This window comes from Poecilia formosa, unplaced genomic scaffold (assembly GCF_000485575.1).
Source record: "Poecilia formosa unplaced genomic scaffold, Poecilia_formosa-5.1.2 Scaffold22, whole genome shotgun sequence".
NCBI classification, from domain to species: Eukaryota; Metazoa; Chordata; class Actinopteri; order Cyprinodontiformes; family Poeciliidae; genus Poecilia; species Poecilia formosa.
The window spans coordinates 571,371-586,934 of record NW_006799961.1 but is presented as its reverse complement, the minus strand read 5'-3'; the positions used below and the strand labels follow the sequence as shown (position 1 = coordinate 586,934).

At 41.7% G+C, this 15,564-nt stretch overlaps 1 protein-coding gene across 2 annotated transcripts in view; it reads right to left on the bottom strand.

Moving 5' to 3' along the window:
- Positions 1-1,509: 1,509 nt before the first annotated feature.
- The window catches only part of pola1 (polymerase (DNA directed), alpha 1), a 59,170-nt gene continuing 45,115 nt past the window's right edge, over positions 1,510-15,564 (bottom strand). For both annotated transcript variants that reach the window (XM_007547848.2, XM_016669351.1), the window contains exons 36-37: positions 10,404-10,500; positions 1,510-2,455 (exon numbers count right to left, since the gene is read on the bottom strand). In XM_007547848.2, coding sequence (XP_007547910.1) covers positions 2,319-2,455; positions 10,404-10,500 — 234 coding nt within the window. In that variant the 3' untranslated portion in view covers positions 1,510-2,318. The remainder of the gene's footprint in view (positions 2,456-10,403; positions 10,501-15,564) is intronic.

Genomic DNA, 15,564 nt, shown 5'->3' with positions numbered 1-15,564 from the left:
AATAAACATATACGTCGCAGGCTGATTAGAGCATATGGTGCACAAAGCAGAAGGGGGCATTAAGGAATGAAACATTTTAAAATTAAACGTCAGCTGTAAGAACAAAAGGCCTCGACTGTTGCATTTCTAAAGAGATCAGCTTCACACAGAGCTCAGAGACAGAGAGAATGGGTTTTAAATATAGCTGCTAACAGTATCTGCTCCCTTTTGTTTTTAACCAGTCCAACCGTCAAATCATTTTTAGCTGGTTGTCTTTACATGTTACAGGTCCTTTAAATTTTCTTAAACCTCTCTTTCGAAATCCGATACTGTAAATTATTTGTCTCTCAGAGCTAAAAGGATGGATTTACAATTAAATGTAACAAAAGATAATCCCCCTCCATCAAAAATATTTATCAAGCATAAAAAGTGGGAGTCAGTTTGACGCGTTTAATTATATAGCAGTCGGATTTTATCGTATTCGACCTCTTGATCTCTGGCTGGGAAAAACAAACGTGATAGATTTCAACCGATGTTCGGTATACAAGCAGATTCAACTTGTTCCTTCCACGTTGGCTAACGCTTTCTGCTAGTGCAGTGATGACTCAGTCACTTCATTTAATATGGAGATCCCCCTTTTCACTTTTTTAAAATTATTTTTTAACAGTAAAGCCATAAACTTCAATTTTATGAGGATTTTTTTGGCTTTTAGACCAACACAAAGTGATTTGTAGTCAGTACTCTAGAAGCAGCTTTTGCAAAGTTTCCAAGTGGATTTTTTTTTTTACGTTCTCTCTCTCTCTTCCAGGTTTCAACATCTAAAAGATGAAACATTTGAACATTCCTCTTTGCAAACAGGTATAAGATAGAAAGTCCTTGTTAATATAGAATTTGAAGTCTTGCCATTGGTTCTTAGCTGGAATTAGATCCATACTTTGACTAAGCCATTTTATCTCAGGACCTTTGTTCTGTTGGGAGATGAACCTCACAATCCGCTCCAAGTCTCTCCGGTCTCAACAGATTTTCTTCCAGGATGGCCATCGTGCACTCATTTCTCCAGCTGAAAAGAATCCCCGCAGCATTCTTCTGCCACCACCGTGCTGTGAGAGTTGTGCGTTTGGGTATTATTACACTTGTGTTTGAAATTTAGGCCCAACATATATATTCTTAATCATGTGAAAATCAACTCCTACATGTCCCCTGAATGATTAGCAGAAAACACTGCTCCCTAATGTTCTCAATCAGCTACAATTATCCTGAGATGAACTTTCACAAAAAGCAGGACCTTTGGATCAATAAGGCGACTTTCCCTCCCTACAGATCAATAATCAGGCAGTCGATCTAACCTTCTAGAGCTGCACAGGTAATAAATAAATTCATGTTTTTTTTTTTTTTTTACTTTATTATGGATTAACTTAAGATTTTTGTATAACAAAAAAAATGGAACAAATTAATAGATGACATAAAACCATTTAGTACGTGATTATTAAATAGAATTGAATACATTTATAGAACAACAGAAGAGAGTTCTCAATGATTAAGTTCTTTATTAAGTTTTTTATTTATTTATTTAAAACATCAATATCAAAATATGCCACATTCTGGCCATTACAAAACAAGACTCGGAATTGCTACAGTATCGTAGAAAATGTATTAAAACACAGAGAGGGTAGAAGAAGAATGAGAGAGACGACCTGGCCTGAGTTAAACAGAGGCAGTGAGGGAGAAGCAGATCAGATGTTCGATACCGGGACAAAAGAGCCAAGGAGCTGCGCGTGTGGCCTTCCTCACCCCTACACTCCCTGTATCCTCCTCAGCCCTTTCTCTTTCATCCCCTGATCCGACACACACAGACACACACACACACACACACACACACGCAGCGTGAATGGTGGTAATCAGAACAAGTGTCCGATCGCTGCGGGCGTCCGGTGGTCTCAGTGGCTTGGGGTCACTATCATTGGCTAATTAGCTGCTCCTGGAGTACACCAGCTGCTCTAAGGAGAAGCCATTTTCACACACTCACACACACATGTACACGCATCTGGGCTCAGCTAGCTTCTGCACATACAATAGACTGTCATTTAGGTATGATTGCTGCTCCCCTTTACCATACAGAGTAAGGGTGATGGGGTCAAGTCATGACTGTGAGAAAGTGTGTGTGTGCGTGAGGAAACTGGAGAAAAGGAGAGGTGTGATTGGTGTTTTAAGGAACACAAGAAGCCCCATCAGGGCGAAGAAAGAAGATCGGCGGCCCACCAATCACGCTGTTATTTACAAACCGAAGGAGGATTTAAATGTCTGCGGCTCTTGGATGTTTTTGTCCTTGCAGATTGTTTTCATTTGAACGACGAGAAAGCTTGGAAGAGTTTGGCCAAGTTCACCTCAGAGTAGCCACTGGTGGCCAAAGCCTTGTCTGGGACTTCCTTCAGCTTCAGATACGCCTGCCGTGCGGGGCTAGGTCTCTTTAAAAAGGCTGCAAAGACAGAAAAAAGAAACATATTGTGATACAATGCCAGAGTTTCACAGTGAACCTAACAATCCCTCGTCATAAACACTCGGGGATCATTTCAGTCGTAAACTGCAAAGCGAACCGATCCAGCTCCGTCTGAAAGTAATGCTATTACTTTGAGGAGCGGATGGATGATCACACAGAATTAGACTGATGGGTCGATGGCACATGCGCCCACGCAGGATCATGAGATCGATGGAAAAAGCCCAATGAGAGCATGGAGTCAATACCTCGTCCCTGTTATCTCCTCAGGTGGGCTGTAATAAGGCCAAAGAGAAGACGGAGGGACGGCTCCCCGGGACAGGATGGCAACCACAAGCAAGCAAACCTTTTCAATATACTGACATACCAAGTCTGAATGAAACCAAGTAATAACACCATCAGCACACAAAGGAGGACAGTGGATATAACAGTGATCTGAGATGAGCTGTTTTTTTTGTTGTTTTTTTTAAAGGAAGTTCTCCCTCATAGTAAACATTGTGTTTGGTTTGCCGCGTTCCCACATTACGGCGAAGTCACACTACCTACACCTGCTACCATAATAGTCTAGCTAGCTAGCACTGTAGAGTACATGATAAATAAACTACCAACTGGTGGAAATAGACGTTTCAATGCTGCAATGAATGTAAAAAAAAAAAAAAAAAAAAAAAAAAAAAACTACGAATGTCATTGGCTGATATCTTCATTTTTCTGATCATCTGTCGAAACTGAAAAGCACCATTTCACCCATCAGAAATACAAACGAAACCTCTTAAAATGAAACTTTTCTCTCTCTCTCTCTCTCTCTCTCTCTCTCTCTCTCTCTCTCTCTGTGTGTTTATTTGTAAGATCAACAAGTTTATGAAAGCAGTGATGTCACAGCCTCAACCTCTGGTTTAGCCCTCGATCCAAAACGCATCATCTGTTTGCAGATTCTCTAAGCTTTTTCTCCATGTTGGTGCATCCCTGTGGCAGGCTGGCACAGGTTTTAAAGTCATTTTAAGGAACACTGCTGTGTTTACGTGGATCTTTTTGTGATTGGAAAACAGAAAAGTCGTATTTGAGGATGTTTTGTGTGAACAAAGCCTAAATATTTCTTGTGTTGCACACCACCTTTTGATACTGGCTAGCTATTGGCTGCCAATCCAGAAACGGCATTCATTTTTCTTGCCACTGATTTGCTGCACACCCAAGAGTGACGATAAGGAAGACTGTAAACATAATTAGGGCTAAGATGGCCTCCATTGTGCATATTAAAGTATATTTAATGTTTTGATTTACTAAAATAGGCAGTTGTAAGCGATTTTAGAGGGCAACTCAAGTATTTGCAGATTTTAGTTATTTGTGAGTGACTGTGGTTCCTAATAAGACCCAATTATCGTGCTAATCTTTAGAGATGTACTTTAAATAAAGACCAGCTAATCATGTAGAAGAGAGGCCCATAATAGAGCCTGGTATTTGTCTACTGGTCTGTTTTAGTTTAGCTCCAATGTGCACACAAACCAAGTCGTCCATATGGCCAGTTGCTATCTCCTCGCCACCTCCATGTCCATATCTCCCCGTCTCGTCCTTCCTGTCTGCTGCATTAGTGGCTACTGGATAAATACCGGCCCACCGACAGCACAGAGGAACAAAGGTTAGATACACACAGCGGCCACACGCACTAAAAGGACACACACACACAATAACGCGGGTAGTTAAACACTTAAAAAGCCTAGTAACTCAGCCGCTAAAAAACATCCACGCGTCAAACAGCAATCACACATGCATGTGCTCGCGTCCATGTGTGGAAGATGGTGTGGTTGACTGAAACGGCAGCAGCAACTATTACCAGATAATCCTCATTTCGGCGGGGACAGAGGGAGAGGAGGGGGAGAGAGAGAGAGGAGAGGAGAGGAGACGAGAAGCAGGGAGAGACTATTTATCCGGGGAATAGAAAGGGGGTGATGATGCATGATCAAGCGAAAGCAATCATGTCATCATTTTCTGAAAGGTAGAAGAAAATAATTCTCCCCTTCCCCTCCCTCCCACTCCTTCACTCCTTTTTTTTTCTCCCCCCCCAACCCAATCACTAAGTGGCGAACAGATAAAAAAAATAAAAAAAAAAAAGAACGATTTAAGAGTCGCAGAGAAGAACGACAGAGAGATCTCTCTGCGAGTCGGAGCACGGTGAGGAGCGCGGTTCAAATAAATAGTCTCCACTGTTGAGGGAGAGGGAGGTGCAAGAAGAGGAGGAAAGGGCTGAGGGTGACGTTGGGGTGGGGGGAGAAAAGGTTTGGGTCCGAACACCGATTTTTAAAAAAAAAAGAAAAAAAGTGACAGATTTAAAGACACAGAGATTTTCCATTCCACCTTTTCTACGGTTTGAAGTCCTTTAAAGCGAGATTCCAGGATGTAAGGAGCACAGAGTAGTGCATTACACGCCCTTCCCCACCTGTTGCTGCACACTGCCGTTCAGCAGGGTGAAGCAACAGGAAAAGGGAAAATTCAGCTACTTGAAAAACTTCCAGGTCGCAAAAGTCATTCTAAGGAGAGAAACTAAAGGTAACCGTTTTTAAAATACATTTGTAAAGATAAAAATGTGTGTAAAGCTGCTGGAGCAGATAGCTCAACTAATAAACTGAACTGCTTTACTCTGAATGCAGCCAAAGAGCAGAACAGTAAAACATTCTGTGCAAATAAGCACCAAGTAAACACCATTGTTATTATCACCGTTTAAGCTGCCAATGCACCAATCAGGTTTTTCTTGACCCACGCTAGCTTCCAATTTTCCCTGAGGTTTGATCTGTCGATTCAAACTCATAAGTTATAATCTTTGGAATCAAAACTGAATGAGAGTGAAAAAAGCGGCTTAGAAAATGGATGGATGCACATATAAGCTTAGGATACAAATGAAAATGAAGGAGCTGCAAGACGATGATCATATGCGTCACAAACTGTTTCCGTCAATGCTCTTTAGGAACCTTTTGAAGTACGGCATTAAAAAAGGTTGATGGATGAATTTGAAATAACTTCGTTAATTCTTGAGCGGAAAACCCCCCAACTTTTTTCCGCTCACTTGATGCGGTTTTCGGCTTTTCCAAAAAGGATTCAAAGGTCTAGAGGGAAGATGGAAAAACATTTGCCTGATGAACTTTACTTTGCGTTTATTGCAGCCGTGCTGGAATTAGATGGAAGCATGCGTAATTTGCATTTTTTTCGCGACATTTTTAAAGTTTGCTCAAAATTTGCATGAAAGTAGGATGGACTTTTTTTTTTTAATAAACAAAAGAGAAATCCAGGCTTCCTCTGCAAAATCCAACAATTTTTCCCAAGCAGGATAGATGGACAGCAAAGTCAGGCATTCATATCTTCCCTCAACATGCAGACATAATTGACAAAATACGATTATTTCTCTACATTCCATTTAGTTTCATTTTCTAATTTCTCCAAACTTGAAAAATACCTCAAACAACTTCCATAACTTAACGGTCTTACTGAAAACCAAACAACATGTTGTCTGATGTGTTCACAGACTGAAGAAAGTGGGAGTTTCAAGCTCTCTTCTCGTCTTCCGCCCACTCTGATATCTATTATTCAGTAGGAATAATGTTATTTTTTCTGCTTTACATACCTGCATGTAGTTCCTGCCATGTTCTATGTAAACACTGTGATACAATGAAACTTACTTTTCTTGATGGCGCTCAAGCCTATCTGGGGATCCCCAACCATACAAATGTGGAAGACAACAAAATCAACAAATGTTTTGGACTCATTCTTACGCGCGCTCACACACATACACACACACAGACACTCATGTTGGGGGCCAGCATGTGCACGCGCGCGCTCAGTGAGCCTATCAGAGGTTATCTCTGCTCTAACTAGGTGTTGTCACACACTCGCGCACACTCCGGTGGAGCCGGGCACGAGTAGATCGGGGCTCTGCACGCTCTAACTAGGTGTAAATACAATAACAAGCCTGTAATTAAGTGAGCATGATGAAGTTAATGGAGATCGGCCATTCTGTCGGCCGCCTCCATGAATATTCTATTAGGCTGGTGGCGACGGGCAGCTGGAATAGCAGTTAATTTAATCACTACTCGGAGCACGGGGAAACTTCTTTGTGTGAGTGTAATTGCACAGAATGAATAATTGATTTGACAATCGCACCCGTGGATTTTGCCACCCCGCTTTGTATCAGCGGAGAAAAGGGGAGGAGGGGGTGGGGGGAGAGGGAAGCGTGGAAGAGGAAGATGGAAAAGGGAAGAAAATAGGAGAAGAGGAGAGAAAAGAGAGAGTGGGAAAAAGAGGAGGAGGAGGAGGAGAGGGACTAAGCGCGGAGCACCCGAAAGGTGGCTGGGGAAGCTGTCTGTAAATGGATCATTAGAAAAGCGCAACTCAAGGACAATTTTTATTTTATCAATGCGGCAAAATTACATTATTGCTCACACACGCAATCATACTGCCCACACTCAAGACTGAGACCTGGAGGAGAGGATGGGGGGCGGGGGGGAGGATGAGGAGAAAAGAAGCAGACAGAGAGGGAACAAGGGAAGAGATACAAAATGATTTGAAAGTCATTGATACGGGATGTTCCCAGCTAAAGAACGGTCAGCGTGCATTTTTTCTCTCTTTTTTCCCCCCCTCCATCTCCCTCTCTCGCATTGTGTGCGCGCGCCTCTGTGTGTAATCTATTAGAGATCTCCTGCGGCGGATGAAATTACCTCCATGTTTTACTCAGTCGCAGCAATCAGGCACAAAAACGCAATGTACATGTAGATAAGACAGGTCTGCAGAAGGCATGCACGCACACACACACACACACAGCGGAGGGCTGCAGAAACACACCGCTAAATTACAATCTGCGTTGAGTCAGAGCTCTTTTGTGTTGTACATACAGTCCGTGCAATTTTCCATTAATGTCTTTTATTATATATGTTCAAAAGCGCGGTCGAAAATATACGTTGAGCCTGCATCATGGCTACCTGCAGCATAAAAACCTAGATATTATCGAAACTGACAGGTATAGTCATGATACACTTTTTACCTTCAGCAAACAGCGGCACGCGAAAGGAAAATGCTCACATATTCTGGTGCTTTTCTTTCAGATAAATCCCCTCCAAAGACCAAAAAACCCCAGCAACTCTTAAGTCATTTCTCCAGCATGTAAATATAGGCATGTAGTGTGTGGCCAGCGTGGAGAGTGACAGATTGAGAGCGCGCTCCTGAGGGGGGGTAGAGCGGGTAGAAATACCGGCTCTTTTACCAGTGAGCTAGCAGTTTCCAGTGTTGATCAGTGTCACGGTGTTCCAACACGTTCATAATCACCGCTCTGTCACTCCGCACCTCTGTAGCATCCGCCAGAGCTAACGCTAACACCAACCCGACACTCGGAGGAAAATATAGAGTAACGACAGTGATAGCTGAGGCATCTCCAGCGAGCGTGGCTGTTAAAACAAAAGGAAACCGACTTCGGACTTAAATGGATTACCTGCACGTTCAGGAAGCATCCAGCATCCTCAGTTAGCAACCCGTAGTTGCTAGCTGATTTTGGTCAACTCAAACAGTTCACCAAAATCAGCACCAGAGAGATAAAATATTATTTTTTTTGAATAGACTCCTAGAGTGTGTAGAACTGTACGCCTTCTCCTTGTAATCTGAGCGGTGAGAACGCCGGGTGTGTAATGCAGTAATATGGGGTATTACTGCCCCAGGACAGAGGGATAACACCTTCAACCTATATTTTATAGCAGCGTGAAGAGGTGTGTATACGTGTAGCTTTCCTCACTTTGTGTTGGAAATGAATCATTTGGTTTGTGAGCGAAACCGGAGCTGATTTGTGCAGCCAAAACACAAGTCATAAAAAGCAACAGGTGCTGCTTATTTCTCAACATCAGGGTTCTGTGCTTTTGTTCTTTGACACCAGACTTTTTCAGGTTTTGCATCTGGCTAGACAAAATGTTACTAGAGTATTATCTTTATTTAACAAGGAAATTGGTTACACTGCGACAAAAAGCATGCATTTCTGCTTTCTCTTTTTTCCCTCCTATATTTAAAATGTTTCAGATCAGCAAAACTTCCATTTATTAAGGAATAAAGCTTTCTAAGCCAATGCATATTTACTGAGGTCACCTTTGTCTTTGACTAAACTTTGTTGGATGATTTGACACATTTAACAAATGCAAGAACAGAAGACATCTGTAATCAACCAAAGGTCACTCAGTCACTTTGACTGCATCATGGGTCATCATTTTCAATGTTTTCTGATTCACCCACTCCAAATAGTGATTATGGACCATATCAAACTTGTTTGTCCTGTCCTCTATGAAGACCTGTCCAGGAAACAGACACCAGCTCCCCTGCAACCTTAAGGTCAAACATGACCGATGGACGGATGTGAGATTTTAACCTTTTATTAAATATTTATCTCCTCAATTCTTAGAAAATACCTGAGATGAACCGATAAGCAAAGATTGGGTTGACAGTTCAGAGATGGTCAGGTGTAACAGATCTGAAGCAGATCAGACTCAAGAATTTCTGGCTGCCATCAATCAGGTCCGGCAGGCCTTTCTAATAAAAAGCCATTTTTTAAATTTATTTCCTAGTGAAACTCTTTTATCAGGGATTTTGCTCTCAGACTTTTACTAGATACAATCTTACAAACTGCTTCCCAACCCTCAGGCATACAGTGTCTAACAAAAGCTGTGGCCTGTGAATGATGAGTACATTTCATGCAACGTAGCCCCGAATATAAATGTACTGTATAGGAAGCGAGTCTCCAGAAAAAGAGCAGGAAGTGCACACAAATCAACTGCGCCACGTTGCACAAGAGAACCTAAAGAAAAGAGGAAAGTCAGGAATTGATTGGTGATGATTTCTTGCATCTGGGCCAAGACGGAAATAAAAGAAAGCAAAAATAGAGGCTATAATCATGTTAGTGCCCCCCACCGATGTTCCTCCTCCCCTTCTTCTACCCTGGCCCAATCCCTCTATTTCAGCTCCCTCCATTTTCTGAGTGGTCATCTGTTGATTACACATTATATTTAAAGTCTGCTGTCTTGATCCTTTGCTGCCTCACTTTGGCCGGAGCTCGCACACTCGCGAGACTCGGGCATACATATATAAATAACATACATACATAAATATTTAATCAAATAAATAAATCACTCGGCCCGGCGGCCCTTTCTAATCAAGTGACATCAATCAGGGAGAACTGTGGGTAAAGAGGCCTTGCGGCTGACGCCTACTGAGTGCACCCGGATCGTTGGAGTAGCGTCTATTTGAGTCCAAGGGGGGAAATATACGCTCCATGTCCCATTACAGGAGAAGGGCTATCCTTTCGTCAGCGCGCCCATTACTCGCCCTATCATTTCCCCAAATCTAAAACCTGTTTTCAATCAACACAGCCAAACGAGTGCCTGTCCAAGAGAGGCAGGGAGAGAGAGACAAAAAACGAGAGAGGGAGCACGGGAGAGAAAGGAGCAGAGATGGACAGTGAGGGTAGAGGGAGCGAGATGGAGGGCTCTTTCCTTCTTTCTTCCAGTGATTGGAGCGTTTTGCATTCTGTATGTGTGTGTGATTGAATCCGTCTCCTAAATTAGGGCTGTCGACTCGAGGAGCTGAATGTCCTTAACCCCCCCTCCCCATAACCAATGCCTGGGCGCCGCGACTTGCAAGTGTGTGTGTGTGCGTGTGTCACGTTGCTGGTGAATATTTTAAGTGCAGCCTGGGTAAAAGGTTTATGTTGAGACTTTGATTGCTAATGCTATGTTGTATGTGTGAGAAAGCATTGTTAGGTTATTAAAATTCAAAGTTTCTCAGCGGCTCTGCTAACTTGATTTCAGCTCCAAAGCCATTAGAAGCCGAAGAGGCTGGGGGAGACGGCGCAAAAACAAGCAGGTATTGTTTCACTTTAACTACAAAAACTGGAGTGAGAATCAGCCGAGAGTCTTACTTTTGTGGTTGGAGTTTGGAAGTTTGGCACAGGCGTAGTCCCAGTCGAAGATGTAGCTGTAGAAGCAGAGCTGGTTGTACAGGGCCTTCTCTGAGTACTGCGAAGAGAGCACAAGCAATGTTAATGCGATCAAAATGGGTTAAATAACACCTGTGTCACCAACACTATTCCAAAAGATCGACTGGTCCCGTCACATTTAGGTTAGGAGCATCCAATGTCACTGGAATGACTTTTCGCGCTTGGTAAAAGGCAGGCCTTCTGTAAAACTGACTAACTTTTTTTTTTGTTTTAGCGTTAAATATTCTATTTAAATTCCCACATATACATTGCAGATGTGTTTTTATTTTTATATATGATTGCATTTCATAAACTTATGATCCACTGAAGGATTCTACTCTTGTGTTTTTGCCTTTTCCTGCATCGTTATCATTATTCCTTTTTTTCTTAATGTATTCTCTCTGTATTTTAAATTGTGCAACATAAACTAAACATTTACATTTCCTCTCTCATGTTGCTGATTAATGCTGGGCTTTTCTCCAACCCCAGGGGCGGACACTCAGGATATAAGATATAGTGAGCTTATTTAAACACTGACCTGCAGCAGATACGCACATTTCAAAACACATGCAGTTCTCAGGGCTGTGCAGCTGTCTCTCAAGGTCATATTAGCAGGGGAGAGTATATGTTATTTCATCAAGAGGTTCGCAAGTTCACAGCATGCACAAGTGTGAACGCCAGCGTTCGCCCACCGGATCCAGGATTCATTTTACTGCAGTCTAACCGTTACCAAAACTCGTACATTACACACATAAAGAAAAAGATCTTCGGGGAGCTTAGGTACCAAAAATCCAGCAAATGAAGCAAAACTACCAGTAATCTTAGGGGCATTGAATGTACTCACATGTGATCAACAGGAATGAAGAAAACCTTCCTGAACATTGTTAATGGCGGCACAGGCTCATAATGAGAACGTACATCATCATGGCTTTCACAATCAAGAACAAAACATTCGTGTAGACGCTGTAAAATTATGGTACTTTTACTACAAAATTTTATGCAGTGAAGATCTCAAGTTTTTTTTTTTTCTTTTTCTTTTTTAATTTCTAGCCACCAACCTTGCAGCTCCTCCATCTGTGTGACGGAGTAAATAACCTGGGCTATAAAGTAGGGATTGAGTAGTGAATGAGTCTGATTGAGAAAAATCAGACTCAGGTTGCAACAAATGCGAGTTTTAGTAAGAGAAATACAGAGAAACGTTAAAATCTGAAGGGACTGAGTTATTTATTACCAGGTGTTCTGATCTTTTCCCCTACCGACAGTGTCATGTATTCCAGAGATACAGACATTTCAACTGCTGCAGCTATAATTAACATCAGCACAAAGTGTATGCTAACACTGCTGTGATCTGAGGACATTGTCACCTATTTCATAGAAAGACTTAGATGTTGGCAGCACAGCTAAGATGAAGGACTATTTAACATGCTGGTGAGATAAACATGGGTCCTTTCTTGTTTGTCAGCTATAGTTGATTTGAACTGATTTATTATTGCACTGACCATACATATGGACACCTGATTTAGCAGGTTCTCTTGTACTTCCTACTTTGAAGAGTGGCTAAAGCAAATGGGTTTAACATTCATGTCATATTTATACCAAAGGAAAACAGGAAGTCATAGATTTGAAAATTAATCACTGAGGTTGAAAAAGTAAAATATATGTTACAAAAGTCTGTCAGCCCCATTTTTTATAGGAATTATTACGAATGCATACAAATAAGTGTGAAACACAATCTACTCGTGTATATATAGGCATACTCAATCTATATCAACTCTTTATGCTCTTTAGGGCCTTAGTTTAACTTCATAATTATGGCAAAGCAAATATTGATGATAAAATATCATCAATATTTTATTTGATGATATCACCCACTCATTAACATGCAAAACACTGCGAACCTTTCATCTGTCGCTGTTGGGGGTACCTTCATTCAACAGTCTAACAAAGTCATTGATGCTACCGTCCTCACCGTTATTCTGCAACGATGCTCTCAATCTGTCGCGCCTTCATGCATTAAACGTAGAAACGATCCTCACTTTCAAGGTTCAAGCTACAACTGATAGTTTGTTTGTGACAAATCGTAGATGAAGGACATCATTTAAATATGAATCCACGTTTGGGAAAAAAATATATATATATTTTTGTATAAACAGAATAAAGAGTCATGCCAAAATATGCTGCCATACTCAATTTTTTTTTCTTTTAAGAATCACTGTTCTACAGTCTAACAAGCAGTAAAATGACTCCGTCTTGATTTCCGCCATTAAATGGAAAATCCAGAGATGCACACAGAGCCTTTGAAGCTGACTACTCATATCAGTCTTTGAAGTAAGTGAAAGGTGTCAATTTTAAGTCTTCCCTCAGGAAGACCTTCTGCATCAAAGATTGTTCCAGTTAAAGCAACTGATCACTTTGGCATGGTGCGTTAACTGACTGGAAAAAAGTCTGGATTTTTAGATTCGATCTGAAAATCTGACATGGCCAAAGGTAAAATTGCTGGACAAATAGAAAACTGCAAATGTGTCCAGTCACTAGATTTGATGTGGCAAATCAAAGAGGATATAAATGTAAAGCAACATAAAAGAGACCATTCTGATTTTAGTCTGCTAATTAGAGGAATAAAGACTTAAACATTTTACTTTCTATTTCTTTAACATAATCACCCAGGCTTTGAAAAATGATAAATTATACCACTTTTAGTGACTATATAAAAGCCCTGAAAGGAAAAAAAAATAAAAGCACATTACAACTTTAACATGTTTTGTCAGACATAAACATAAAGCTTCATAATATAAATTCTGAAAACTGGTGTACTAATCTGGACAAAAAAAAATCTGGAGTGATTTTTCACTGAATTAAAATAATTGATTGCTTTCTATGCTAAATGAAATAAATAAGGAAGCAATAACGCGGAGCATTTCAGAGAACATAATGAGCTCGCATTAAGGCTGCTACTTTGACAATTATTTCTCTTTAAACCAAATAAAAATATATATTTTGCTCAAAATAGGCCCAAAATATTCCAATCCCTCAAACTTTATACCTTAGAAAACAGAGGTAGCTCACTAGTGAGGAACAAACATTATTTCAGGCTGTTAAAACTGGATTTGAGGATCATGACAGGACAAAAAAAAAAAAAATCTTGCAAAACAGAATAATAGACCTGGTAACAAGATTCCCACTCAAATGACTACACCTCCCTGCTAGCATCCCCCTTCCTCTGTGTGACACAGTAAAGCAAGAAAACAAATTTGCTTGCTTTGTTAATTTCCACTGCAATTAAGCGGAGCCACATGACAGCCTGCCAAAGGGAGAGAGGGGGGGAAAGAGACTGAGAGGATGAGCTAGACAGAGCAGTGGGAGGGAAAAAGAGAAGAGCGGCGAAGGAGAGAGAGAAAGACATGAGAGACAGCAAAAACAGAGTGAAGAGGAGAGAGATAGAGAGAGAGATAGGAAGAAGAGAGGGGGATCAGACCTGATACACCCTCCCTCATAATAGTTTGTTGTGATAAGCCATTGTGAGAGAGGCATGCGAACAGCCGAGGCTGTCAATTTGATTAGCCATTATACTGCATGTTTAATTGCAGTTATTGGCTCGTCATTTCCCAGCTACACTGCAGAGGGCACGCTAAGCCTCGACCCCACACTGCCATCAGGTGTGCGCCGAGTGCTTCATTATTACCACCAGGAAGAATCCCCCGACAATTCCCGCGCGCAAAGCGAGTTTGTGCGTGCCCATTATACCTGCCAATCGGCAACGTGCGTAATTGTAATTTCAGTTTTTACTGCTGTGGCATAATCAAGTGGTGAGAGTATCTAATGCAGCTAAATGCAAACTATGCGGCGCGCGCGCATGTGTGTGTGTGTGTGTGTGTGTGAGCGAGGCCGAGTGTGTGTGTGTTTTAATGGCTTTCTAGTGCTGCCCACATGGCACGCACAGCTGTTGACCGTTGATGCACTGCCTAGTCAACAACCAAACCATGCACATCCCATAATGGAGCCTCGGTTACGGTTGCCAAGGTTGAACGAGCTCAGTCGGCACAAGCGCCGCGCGCCACCTCTTTCTCTCGAAACATAAAACACACGCACGCACACACACACACTACCGTCGGAACAATGTGCTGCTGATTGTGGGCGGGCCGGCCGCTGCATACTGATTGACTGACAGGTGTCAGAGAGGTGTGGCTTAAATGTAACAGGATTGTTATTGAATTTAGAGCCCCACAACCCCACCTCACTCTCCTCCACACACACACACACACACCTACCTCGTCATTCAGCTCGGCGCTTTGTTCCCGCACTGACACCATTTCAATTTGCTCCACAAATCTGCAGCATTTTCAGCCTGACTGCCTAAGGAGCAAACCAGCTGTGAAATTGCCTCTCTCTCGGGAGTGTCGGAAGCCACCCCAGCCCCCTTTGCTCCTTTGCCTCCAGCATCCCTGACTCACCCCCCCCCACACCCCTCCCTCAAATACACATATACACATTCTTACCCCCTTGTAAGGACTCAAAAACACAAAGATACAAATGTTTAAGAGAGGGAAACGTGATGAAAGAATGAATAGTATAAAGATAATGGCGAGGAACATAAAAAGGGCCGTAAAACATAAAAATAATCCCAAACTTTCAGAGCTTCAGGATAAAATAGCTCACACAATAAAACAACCACTCAAGTCATCCCCAGACTCAAAATAACACCTGCCTCTACTAGACATGGCCTGGTTACCAAAACTCAGCTATAGCAAGTATTTAAAAAGTTACACTTTAAAAATATGCCAAAGAATTATGCCCCCTCCCATGCTAGTGTTTCTACTGGGACAAGATACAAGGGCGAATAGTAGCAACACCGAGCTACTGTAGCTGCTTTTACAGAGGAAAAACTGAAATCTAATTAAGATTAAATATCTTAGTTTAAGGAGATTTATGCTTGTTTCTTTCACAAGAAGATACTGTTCCTTTTATGTTAGAATATAAACAGCCATTAATTGAATATGCATCAGGTTGGTTTTAGTTATTTGGTTTAATTTCTAAACAGAATCTCACATCGGGAACCACGGCAAAGAGCAAGCTTTCTTAGAAACAACTATTACAATTTATGCTA